The 12,865-nt window shown below is 39.2% G+C and overlaps 1 protein-coding gene across 2 annotated transcripts in view; it reads right to left on the bottom strand.

Moving 5' to 3' along the window:
* Positions 1 to 12,865, bottom strand: part of LOC116313116 (seizure protein 6 homolog) — a 91,231-nt gene that overhangs the window by 35,485 nt on the left and 42,881 nt on the right. For both annotated transcript variants that reach the window (XM_039618935.1, XM_031730685.2), the window contains exons 2-3: positions 7,076 to 7,834; positions 6,545 to 6,666 (exon numbers count right to left, since the gene is read on the bottom strand). In XM_039618935.1, the coding sequence (XP_039474869.1) occupies positions 6,545 to 6,666; positions 7,076 to 7,834 (881 nt within the window). The remainder of the gene's footprint in view (positions 1 to 6,544; positions 6,667 to 7,075; positions 7,835 to 12,865) is intronic.

Raw genomic sequence — 12,865 nt, 5'->3', positions numbered from 1 at the left:
GGTCATGATTAACAGAAGAAAATGGATGGATGGAACATCAGATCAACAGGAGTCATGCTAATTGGTTGCCATATTCTATTAATTTACTCCCCTTTGCTAAAATACTCTGAACTGGATTAGACAAAGCAGAAGACAGAAGGAATTAGGAAGGAAAAATAGATGAGAGCAAGGTGGAAAAATAACTGGGTAAAGTAAATAAAAGTTGACGGTGAAAGACTAAAAAAAATTGAGAGTACTGACTGCATAGTAACTCCTGAACATTATCGTGAATGATAGTAGTATAAGCTTGTCAGTAAATGGAAACACTAATATAATCAGACTTCAACACAGTTGGAGAGATTTGCAATTGGTTTATAATTCTAGCAATGCATTAACCAATGGTACTCACACATTACAGCTGCTTTGAGCTAGAATGTAGAATCGGGTATGAAACAGAACTGAGACAACCAGTGCATCGCCTCAAATGGTTTCTGCTTGAAAGCCAGGCAGGTAGTTCAGCAAGCAGAGGAAACAGAGAAATCAGAGCAGGACAGATGGCCTGGAAAGCACTGATATCTAGCTAACCCACTGGATTTATTTGATCAAATAAATAAAAAAAAAGCACCATAACAGATTCTAAGCACTTTAATGCCACAGTCCAGTTCTGGAAAACCTCCATCTGTCCTCCACTAAAACCTTATTGCAAAAGTGCCAGTGGAGTACAAGGGGAGATTGATATAGAGATAAGATGTGCTTTAGATATCACTAATTCACAGCTGAAAAAAAACCCACCTCCACATGTATTTATACAGTGGGAAAAGGGGCTAATATGTTCCTTCCTGTTGATTTGGTAGCATTCGTACTCCATCGGACTGTCTAATGGCATCTGTAAGCCCATGAGTCTTTATTTTTATTCAATATTAAATTAAGTTTGATTCTAATTCTTCCTATTTTCACAACTTGAATCTACAATCAGTTTCAGAGCCAAGGATGGAATTAAACCCATAAAAAAAAACTTCTCCCTAGTCCCTAGTGTTGTGGCTTTAAAGGAATTCATCACAGCTAACCTCATAAAATAGGAGTGAGTGTCAGATGGAAATCAGTACTTTACATCTCATATCCAGCTCATAGTTTGCACAGGCTATCATCCTGTACATATTTTCTGTATTTAACTATTGAATACCAGGCCAGGACATAACAATTAAAAGCTGCACCTAATGTCAAAGTGTCCTGCCCTTTTCAAAACCACTTTTAGGTTTGGTTTTTGGGTTTGGGGTCATTTTTGTTTGTTTATTTGTTTGTTTGGTTTTGGGTGGGGGGGTAGTGACTAATAGTTTAGATTAGTGCTAAAAGGCATGTTAGAGCAGCTTCTTAATATTTGCAGTTATTTTGCAGGAAAAAAATCATTATATGTTCAGAATCACCAGATGGGGCGATGCATTATATTCTGTTAGCCGTGGCAGAGGGGTTGAACAGTCAGGCTGGGGGCAGTAAACTCTCGTGATGCATTTTTCATCCTCCCTCTCTCACAAGAAGCCAGACTGCTGAAAGGAATATTGACTAAATACAGAAAAGGTTTGATCTTGCTTATTTATTCCCCACCAATTTCTGCGGGATTTTTTTTTTTTTTTTTTCAATGCTGGTAGAATTCAGTGGGGGTTTCTGAATGCTGTTTAGATTTTTTTTTCTCTGAGCCATAGGTACATAACAGCAACATATAAATATTTATCACAGTCTCCATATTTGCCCTTCAGATTATTTCCTTCATCTAATTTTCCTCCCCTGCCTTCTGTACTGATGGCTACCTTCCAGAATAGAGGCCCCTTCATGATAATGTCTCTACTACAGCTCCTCTGGAACAAAGTGCGGTGCATTCAATCTGTGTTAATGGTTGGTAAAGTAAATTGTATCAGTACACAGCCTGAAAAGTGGGCACTAAGAGCTTTTAACCCAGGTCGGAGTTATTTTGTATGTTTCTAGCAAACCAACAAATCCATAACCTAACTGGAGAAATTGAAGGGAAGGTGTGATCCCTTCACAGATCAATATGTAATTATTGCAAATAGGCTCATCAGAAAAGTGAAAGCAATCAATTGTTTTTTGACAACAACTGGTAATTTAATCTATTTCATCCCTGCCAACATGGGTATGTTTTTGTCTGTTTATCTGTTATCAGAATTACTAAAAAAAAAGGAAGGATTTCAAACTTTAGTAGAGACCAACTTTATACCCTTCCACTTAAACAATCAACTGTTGATTTGCAATGATATCTTAGTGAAAAATCTCCCAAAAACCTCCACACAAAGGGCTGCGTACAAAGAAGACACCTGCTGTTACAGAACATGAAAGTGCTTGAAAATCTTAATAAGCATTTTATTTGATTATACTCCTGTTATTAATGTTGGGCCAAATGGTGGCTTTTGTGAAACCCTTTGATTTCCAAGTGTTTTTTCCAGGAGAGTGATTAGATGAAGTAACTTCTTCTTAAGTAGTTTCACTTCAGTTTTATTTATATAACCCCAAATCACAGTCACCTCAATGCATTTTATATTGTAAGGTAAAGATCCTACAATAATAAGTGAGGTGGGAAATGGTCTAGTGGTCCACAGTGGTCCACAGAAAATTTCTGAGGAATTTTGGATCTTTTACTTTTATTGCACAAAAGGATGAGAGCGAAGTGCTAAAGTGCAAACTGCATTCAGGAAAGAAACAAAAGTATACTGCCAACACATCATCAGCTTTTGCAAGGATCTCCACTGACAGCATGCTAACACAAAGCTAGCAAAGCAGCCAGAGTGATGTTAAAGCTCAGTGTATACTGATACCAGCCCAGTAGCCAGAGCCTGATCTTCAAAAGGTAACAAAGGCAGTGATAAGAAGACAGGCTTGTACCATTTTAGCCTCCATTTCTACCAGTACTTTTTGGGCTTCAACTTTGCTTTGCATTCAGCTTAGGGTTCAACACTTCAGCTTTGGCTTAAACACTTAAAGAAGGCTCTATTTGTGTTCTAACTAGGATTGGGAACTGTTTTGGGATGCCGGACTGTAAGGTGTTATTTATATTGTCAGCAGAGAAAAGTAATTTGTCACTTACTTGTTACATTACTTTCTTGTTACTCTGTAAAATGACCTGAAATGCAATGTCTCACAATTACCAGTTAACAATACAAACCTTAGGGTACATTTCCACACACCAATACAAATCATACAAATCTATCCTAATGAGGACACATTAGGCGCTTTCTTTTAGTTGTTATACGCGAACACAAAGCTGACACCACAAAGCAAAGCTCAAAGTATCATCATGATGATCCTATTTTAAAAACATGAACAGGTAGAAAGGGAGGCTGTGACTCGATTGCTCATCACTGCCTTTTTCCCCCCATGATTCAACAGTTTTTATTCATTATCAGGACAAAGACAAAAACAAAACAGAACAAACCAAAAAACAAAGGGAATCACATATATTTAAAGTCATTACATACATTTACAATTATACATGTGGAAAAGAGAGATAAGAGAGAAAAAAAAAGAGGGAAAAAAAGGTATTTACCATCTATTTACCCACAGATTTAAAAAAGAAACAACAAGAGTGAACTCCCATCCTTTGTGCTCACTTGCTAATTACCTAGAAGCACCCTAAAAACAACCAGCCTCTCTCAACAGTTGGGACAGAAGCGAAGGAGACCAAACATTGAGGAACAATATTGTGTTCATCACTGCCTTTGTTACCTGAAAAAAGTTCAGCATCAGGCTGTTAGACTGGGGTTGGGATGCCCTGAGCTTTAGTGCCGCTCTGACTTCTAGGCTAGCTTTGTGTTAGCATGCTAATTAGCAGTCATTTATTTAGTTAGCAGTATAATACACTTGTCTCTTGTCTTTTTGGTTACTAAAGATAAATGTAATGACCGCTCCAGTATTTTCCTCTTCCACAGATGAACTGAAATCAGGTAGTGCAAGAGCATAGGGAGACAAAAAGCATGTTTGTTTGATGTTTTTCTCCTCTATCCTCCCAGCATGCAGATAATTGAAGAACCTTTGTGTAATTTATTAATGGAATTTAAACAGTGAAAAATGTAATCTGGTTACTGGTAACATGTTATGGAGTAGTGCAAAAAAAATGTAGCGAGTAATGTAAAGAATTACTATTATTATATTATTAATGTTAAATATTCATATTTAATTTTATATTTTTATTAAGTAGGAATAATTGCATTCAATATTTTTCTGCTTCCTTGCACAAATTACTCACAAGTGAAAAACTAAAACAGTTCCAATTTTGGGTTATATTTTATGGTTTAAGGTTGTTCTCTTTGCATATGATTGTATGAGGACACTTCTACTCCACATTGCTACTTTGTGATAATCTTTTTTTTCCTTTTAAAACCTTCCAAACCTTGGATAGGCTCCCTGAAGAAAAGCTTCACACAGTGCTGATGAAAAGGCATGGCATGACACATGCTTGATTTCAATCTCTATCTCTCCACCTTCAGTCACATGCATTCCCAAGGAACAGGGGCCTTGTTTCCTCAATCTCTTCAGTCGTGCCAAGCAATTGTCTGTAAGTTTGCCATCAGATCACTATCAGCTTGTCTGCAGGAGGGAGGGGAAAAAGTGGCCCCCGTCTGCTTGCATGGCGGTTTGAAACGCATGGCTTCATCTTATTTCTTTATCAAGCCCGACTGATGTGTGAATATAAAATGTCTATATATTTTAGCTTTATAGCCTTTCAGTTTAAGAAATCTTCTGCCAAAAGCACTGGAGAAGCTGTGAAAGCAAAAAGCTGATACATCAAATGCCTATGTGGGTATGCATGCACGTGTGCGGGTGAGTGTGTACGTGCTTATAAGTGCTTCAAGATTTACTTAAGTTACCCAGAGGAAGCTTTCAGAAAAAAAAGGCACACTCTCAAACATATACTCTGTCAAGACTTATCTTCGCCCCCCAGAGGCAGCAAGACAAAGCTCACACATTTTATAAAGTCTCCAATGGTAAATGAGGCGTTTGAAGAATTGCAAATGCCAGGGAACGCATGCACTGACAGTTAATTTTTATAACCTTTTGTGAAAAGACTTACCAGGCAAACATTCAACCTGAGACAGACCCCGTCACTTGTGTCCCCATCCACCCACTCACCCCAGTAATTCATTGCATTTCTATCTCTATCAACCCACACAAGACCAGAAATTACTGTTACTGCTTAAACTAAACCAAAATATGTCACTGCTCTTTACTGGTTTAATAAGCATTTTATAAAGCATCAGAAAGCACAGTTCAGGTTGAAATGGCTATAATCAGTATTTTTAGATTAACAATAGAACATGTTTTTTGGGTCGCTCTGACAAACCCACAAACAATTATGCATTTCCTCCCAGCTCCCATGAGCTTTATAGCCTTTTTCGGCTAATTGTTTTGTCAGACTGCAGAGTTAGTATTTTGGTTCACTCTCTCCAGACACTGACAGCTGTTTTCAGTATTAAAAAAAGTTTAGTGGGGTTGGGGGGGTTTTAAAGATTTATGACATTTTGATCTTTGTGTGTATATGTTAAAAACTGGGATTTCCTTTTTACATGATTCTATTGGTATCCCATTGTAAACCTTGGTTCTTGTGATTTTCAGTCTAAAGTTCCTGATATTACTTTATTTTTGACCTTCTAATGAAGTTCAGCTTTGGTAATCCAGTGTTTTGGTTCACATCTTAATTAATATTTATATTTTTTGTCTTCCTTCTCTTACCCCTCCCTAAGCCTGGTTCTGCCAGAGGTTTCTTCCTGTTGAAAGGGAGTTTTTCCTTCTCACTGTTGCCAAAGTACTTGCTGATAGGGGGTCATATGACTGTTGGGTTTTTCTCTGTATGCATTATCGTAGGGTCTACCTTACAATATAAAGCACTTTGAGGCGACTGTTGTTGTGATTTGGCACTGTATAAATAAAACTGAGTTGAAATTGAATTATTCTTGATTGTAGTTCTGGTTCCTTTGTCTCTTTCCTCATGTGTAGTGTGAGTCTCCTTATCTTTCTCTTAGGTTGGCATCTTGAGGAATGTTAGCATTCATTATATTAGTCTTCTCTCGCTATTTCCTGCTTTACTTTGAAAGTTTATTTTCTTAGTTTTACTTCCTATCTGTCTCTATCTGATTGTCCTGATTGCCTTCACCACTCTCCTATCTGTCATTCCCTAATCAGCCCTCTGTTATAAATAGTCCCGTCTTCCCTTTAGTAGACTGCAGAGTTAGCATTTGTCATAGCATTTGTTATTTTTCCCTTGTCTATTCCTCATGCACTGTCTTGTATTTTTCCATCACCTTTTGTGGTTTTTCAGCCTTCAGCTTCCTGCAGTTGGGCCCTAACCTTTACGCTCCACACAACCTGACAATATCATTAGATGTCACATTTTCAGACCTCAAATTTTATCCCAAAGTTCTCGCAGTGCTTTGGCTACAGCTGGTTTTAGCCTGTTCTCAGTTAGCTGCTTAATTGAGTTTTGAAACTTACCAAAGAGCCACTTCATCAAAAGTTCATCAAATTACTAACATTATAATTATTGTGAGCCTTTAGCACTGACCTGAACTTCGATGCCATATCCCAGGTAGACAGTAATCAAGTAGTTACACTCCACTCCCGAGTCAACTTGCTGCAGGATTTCAATGTTACCCTCAGGGTCAGTGAAATTCAGACTACACGGCTCTGTGGAAGAAAGTAAAATGACAAGTGATTCCCTTTTTCCCGGATCACTGATCTTTCTGACAGCCCACCTGTGTCTCCCTGGCCCTATAACCCTCTAACTATCTCTGCAGAGATCCTCTCTGACACTACTCATCTGGGCCTTCAGCCCTCTGTGGCCAGTGGGAAGGGCGGGCAGGACACATCAGGAAAAATCAGATTGTTTTTGACACATGAGCAACTCCGTTATCCCTGATGGAAAGATGAATAGCTGTGTGCAGAATGCAAAATGAACAGGAGTAATGCTGAGGATCTGATGCTTAATTTTCTTTTCCTCTGGGATACATGTGTTATATTTAAGGGTAAATGTCCAGCTCAGTACAGTACATCCTTGAAGGTCAGAGAAAAAGAAAAAGAATATTACTCTGCCTACCTGATGTTTGCATGGTGGTGATGGTGGTAGTTGTGGTAACAGTCGTGGACATTGTTGTGGTGTCTTTCTCTGAAGAAGCCGGAGTGAGCTTGTGGAGCTGATGACCAGGGCTGGTTTTGTTTTTTAGTGCAGTTTCACTAGCTTCCCCCTTTTCCATTTTCCCCGAGGTGGCCTCTTCCGGAAAAGCACCCAAACTTTGAGGCTGACTTCCTAGTGAAGATGAGGGATGTACTCCGCTGTTTTCACCACCTGAACCTCTGTTATTTGGTGTCACCTGGGTGGTAAGTGAGTGTGTTGTTGGCTCGACCTTGTCTGTCCCCCTGGTCCTCTCCTTTGATTTCTTTTGAGGCATAGACACGGGCAGTGCTGGTGTTGTGGGGGAAAATGTAGTCAGCGGTGATGTGGCAGCCACAGTAGCAGTAGAGGCAATATCTGAAAAAGCTGGAGCATCCTCATGGGGCACAAGTTGACTGACAAGGTCTGCTGCATTTGGAGCAGACACAGAGCCTGGCATGGTGGGATATGCGGCCACAGAGCCATCCTTCCTAAAAAAATGCTGGTCCCCCTGGAAGTCCCTTGTAAGAAGATGCTCATGAAGCAGCAGCCCCTTGAAGACTGGCTGGTGGTTGGGGATGTTCATTGGTGAGACGGTAGTGATGGAATGGACTTCACTTTCTGTGTCCTGCATTGATGAGTGTGTGAAGAGGTCCCTGTCTAGGTCCAGTGTCCTCTTACTGATGCTGTTACTGTCTTTTGCAACTGAAAATTAAAAGAAAAAAGAAAAAAAAGTAATATAGTTATATTAAGCAAAATATTACAGTCCAGTGATCTATAGAAGCAACATGCAGTATACGAGAGTAGTATGTCTTTTTGACAGTTTCATTATAGAATCATCAACTCTGCCAGCCTATAATCTTGCAAAATTATGCCTAATGAGGTGAGAGGCTCTCCTCCTGTATAATTCTTCCACACTTTCTTTTTTGCGTTTTGCTATTTTTAATCAGTTCATTATGCATGTGTGTGTATATGTGTGTGCGTGCGTCTGTGTGCAGTGAGGCTGGAGAAACTATGACCATAATAAAGTCCTTTATAAATTTATTCACTACCAAGTCAGTCTAATAGGTTGACATAAATATAATATATAGTGTGCATATTACTGTACAGAGGGAGTATTTAAACACATGGAGTGTATCCATCTTCTATGTTAATGTAAAAAACTTTTAGTACTTAACATATTAGGGTATTTTTAAGGCCATGAACACAATTAATAAGGTAGTATCAAAAACAGATTCCATAATTACACTGTCCATTCAATGAAAGCTTGGCGTGAGACTGAGAAGATGTAGTCTAGCTTTTGGATAAACAAGAAAAAAAGTAAAAACACCACCAAATGAAAACAAGCTCTCTATTAGTCAGTCATGGGTAAAATCAGTTATCATCAACCAGTTAAATAGTAATTTTGCCTTTCTGATACTGGCACTTCTAATATTAAAAAAATATATCTAACTTTCAGCATTTGACACGTCAGCCTGGTACTATTTCGATAATATGCAGGGTTTGTTAATGTTTGCAAGTTCATATAATCTTCTTTTATACACATATGTCAACATGAAACAATGCTGTCAGCTTTGGCACTTTAATTAGCTTGCATTTGGGGTGACAGTTTGTCTTAATGAGGCAGAATAGCTGCCGGCACACTTTTCACACTTAAAGATGAAAGGATGTTGTTGACACTGTGGCAGCAAATCAATGAGATATCCCTATGTGAGTGCCTCTATTACAGCACTCCAAGAGCATGACAGAATCTAAGTTTGAAATCAAAACCAATGGAAGATTCCGTTATATATTTAGGGCTTCAGTCAGACAAGCCTAAAGGCCTGTCAGCAACCATCTGGCAACCACCGGAACTGAGAAAAAAACGTGTATTCCCCAACTAGTTGTGCGCGGTTGCTGCAGGTAGCTGCTGTGAAATCAATTGCTAAAGCCTCCTTCACACAGGTCAAAAGAGTGGTCAGTGACTCCAGGTAGACATGAGGAAAAATAAGTATTCTGTGACAGGCTGATGAGTGACAGATCATTTGTGTGAAACTGGTCACAAAGAACTATACAGTGATGCACCTTGCAACTGCTTTGATTGCTAGCAGGTTGAAAGTCACTATTGGTATTCATGGAGGACACTGACTTTTCCACAAACATAAAAAGGTTTACAGCTTTATTTCAGTTTACATGCACTGCTACTATCTTGTATTGTGAAGTTGGGGATGGTGGGGTTTTTCCGACTTTCCGAATCTGAGTCTGACTTGAGGGGATTTCTGGCTTTCCACTACACAGCATCAAACCACATGCTCATTGACTAACAACTTGTGATTCACAAGCCATTTGTCAATAAGCATGTGGTTTCATATAGATAATTCTTCATTTCTGGAAGACGGTATGACAAAGATTTACAAAATAGACTGAGTAAGTATAAACTTAATAGGTAAGTGTTTACAGACCTCAAGTCAGAGAAGTGTTTTCACATACTGTAGACTTCTATAGGATTGGGACCCTTTTTGCAACCACAACTCTTGCCATCTGGTCACTTTCAGTTACAGTGCATGTTGAAGCTACTTCTGCGATGGCTTAATTTTTCCAACCTGGCTGCATCTGTGTTTTATATTGTCTGGATAATATTTAACTATAGTGACCAGAGGCTGCTAGGTGATCATCCACTGGTCTCTAGGCCTTTGTGATTCACTTAGAGGTCATTTGCACAAAAAATGTTGAGTACATAGATACACAGCGCATTAAATAACAATGCAAATAATGCTTATTATGTGTTTACAACTGTTTGTGCCTTGAAATTCTAGATAGGCCTGTTTCTGAATTGTACATAAAATTATAACATGATCCTCAGTGTGAACTCTTACAGAACTCTCTGTTTAATCCTCTTTCTTCACATCCAATTCAATTATAAAGCTTTCATATTCTTCAATCGACCGACACTTTTCAATGAGTTGATTATAAGATCCCGTCACTTTCTTGCATATGAAATATAGCATATACTTCAGGCTCAAATCAGCCTCCCAGTTGGTAAACATTCACCCTGCAAAGTCAAATTTGAAGTTATTGATTTCCTAAGGATCTCCACGACAGGAAACATACATTTGGGTTTTTAAAAAAGAAATAGTGTCTGAATAAATGTGAAAAATTGCTGTGCCAAAGAAGACGCTCTGCTTAGCTCATAAACTTTGAAAGAAGTTGTAAGGCTCTATAACATTTTGCTGATGCAGAGTACTTTTTACCACCATCCGGCACATTGATAAAACTTTGATTGGGCTATTCAAGAGGAAGAGTAAACAGCTTTATTACAAAGCCTCTCCTAGGCGGACAGAATTGACACATGGTTTTACATTTTACTGACAAACACGACAACGCCACATTCATCTTTTGTGGCGACAGAAGCAATTCAAAGACCTTTTGATGTTCTAAGATGGAGGAGAAACATTTCCTTGTAGCCTTATTCTGTCACAACAAGGGGAGCAAGAATGGCTCTATAAAGGCAAACTAAGCATATTTGACATGTCATTCTAGCAGAGAGAATAAAGAGTCTAAAGGGGGGGGGGTCTTCATAAATGATTGAAGTATATAAGACTGGCCTTCCAGAATCTCAAAGACACACACACACATACACACATACTGCATAATAAATTGAGAGGTTTTTTTATTCATTTATTTATTTTTATCATAATTACTGTAATTGCTCCTTGTGACTGTTAAACCCTGCCTCCTGCTGTCTTATCTTCCTCTCCCTCTGTCTCTATCTTTGTAGCACAGATTTCGACCATCTATTTTCTGCCCTCCAGTCAGAATATTGAGTGAATGTGGAGAGTGAGGATGGAAGGCTGGGTTGAACCAGAGTTTCTCATACACAGATCAATAGAGGATCAATGTGTACAGGTTGAAGACCTCACTGTGGTGATTACAGAGAGGCACTGCTACCATATTGTTCTAATCTCCAAACTTTAATTGGCTGTTTACAGCTGAGGTTTGGAGCAACAGGCATAAACTGAATTTTAAGTACCATTTCTATTAGTATTTATGCATTTTAACATGTATTTTTGCTATCTCAACAAATTGGACAGTTAATCAATAAAATAATTCTGAAGCAATCTAATCAGGAAAGTAATTTATTTATTAGTTTCAACCTGAAAAAAAAACATGTTAAAAATAGTTATGCTTCATCCAGGTACATCATTAAAATACTGACTGCATATAATTAATTATCTAATGCTGTAATTCAAGCCAAACATTGGCTTGAATTTCCCTTTTTAAAATTCCTTTATTTCAAACTGGCTCAGCTGTCGTGATGTCAAGGATCATCACTTTTAATGAGCACTGGTTTTGGTAGAAGAACCATCTCGTCCAAGTCCCAAGTGAATGCTCAGGTTGAGAGCATGGCCAGGATCATCATCATTTTGTTTTTTTTTGTTTGTTTGTTTGTTTTTACTTCACCTATGCATACGGATCATTATCTAAGGTTTGACTCTCATCATCCACTGGAGCACAAACTGGGTGTCATCAGGACGCTACAACACAGAGCGAACACCATCCCCACTGACACAGCGGCCAGGGAGGCAGAAGAACAGCACATCAAGAAGGCCCTGAGTAAATGTGGTTATCCCAGCTGGACTTTTGTCAAAGCTGGAAAGGCACCTAAACAAAGCTCCAGCCAATCGAGGAGAGAAGGACAACCGCTGCCCAAGCGAAAACCTGTAGTGATCCCGTACGTGTCAGGAGTATCGGAGCAGTTGAGACGCATTTTTTCTAAACACCGGGTCTCTGTGGCTTTTAAACCCCAAAACACGCTGCGCCAAAAACTGGTCCATCCCAAGGATCAGGTCCCCCGACACAAACAGAGTAACATAGTGTACGCTGTTAAGTGCCAGGAGGATTGCCAGGATTTATACATCGGGGAAACCAAACAACCTCTAGCGAAGCGGATGGCACAACACAGAAGAGCTACCTCGCTTTCAGGACTCTGCAGTCTATTTACACCTACAGGCCAGTGGACACTCTTTCAATGATGAGGATGTACACATCCTGGACAGGGAGGAACGCTGGTTTGAGCGCAGAGTCAAGGAGGCCATTTACGTGAAGAGGGAAAGACCATCTCTGAATCGAGGAGGGGGCCTAAGGGTACATCTTTCGCCATCTTACAATGCTGTGATTGCAGCCATTCCCCAACTCTCTGTGAATGGTACTCATGGCCATTGATCAGTGGTCTTTGATCAGTGGGTTTTGGTCAGTGGTTGTTGATCAATGGTCATGGTCATTTGCATAATTATGATTAAGGAACTGACCTCACAGCCCATTGTTCCTTCAGTGGGCTGGTTTCAGTCATTATGCAAATGTACTGTTTATAAGATTTGGGGAAACCTGCAGTCAGCTGAGACTGAAGAAGTCACCTGGATGAGTGACGAAGCGTTTCTCCCACAAAACGCTACGTCCAGATGAACAGATTCAACTTTTGGAGATTTACTTGCCTGGATGATTGAGAATGCATCAAGACGTTTTTACTTCACCATTTGTGGGGTTCATTTGCCAGGAATTTTTTCCACAGTGGCCTAAACAAAAATAATATTCTGCTTAAGCAGCCTGAACTGTAATTTTAGTCCTCTCTCATACACGTTCTCAAGTAATGCAAAAAAAAAAAAAGCGAGACCAGAAGCAAAGCTTTCAAAATGTCATGCAAATGTTTAAATTGTGATGCTATTCATGGTAATGTTACATTATGAAAAATAACTGGGG

The sequence above is a fragment of the Oreochromis aureus genome, linkage group 10 (assembly GCF_013358895.1).
Source record: "Oreochromis aureus strain Israel breed Guangdong linkage group 10, ZZ_aureus, whole genome shotgun sequence".
NCBI classification, from domain to species: Eukaryota; Metazoa; Chordata; class Actinopteri; order Cichliformes; family Cichlidae; genus Oreochromis; species Oreochromis aureus.
The sequence above is the reverse complement of the archived record's forward strand: the minus strand, read 5'-3'. Positions and strand labels throughout refer to the sequence as shown.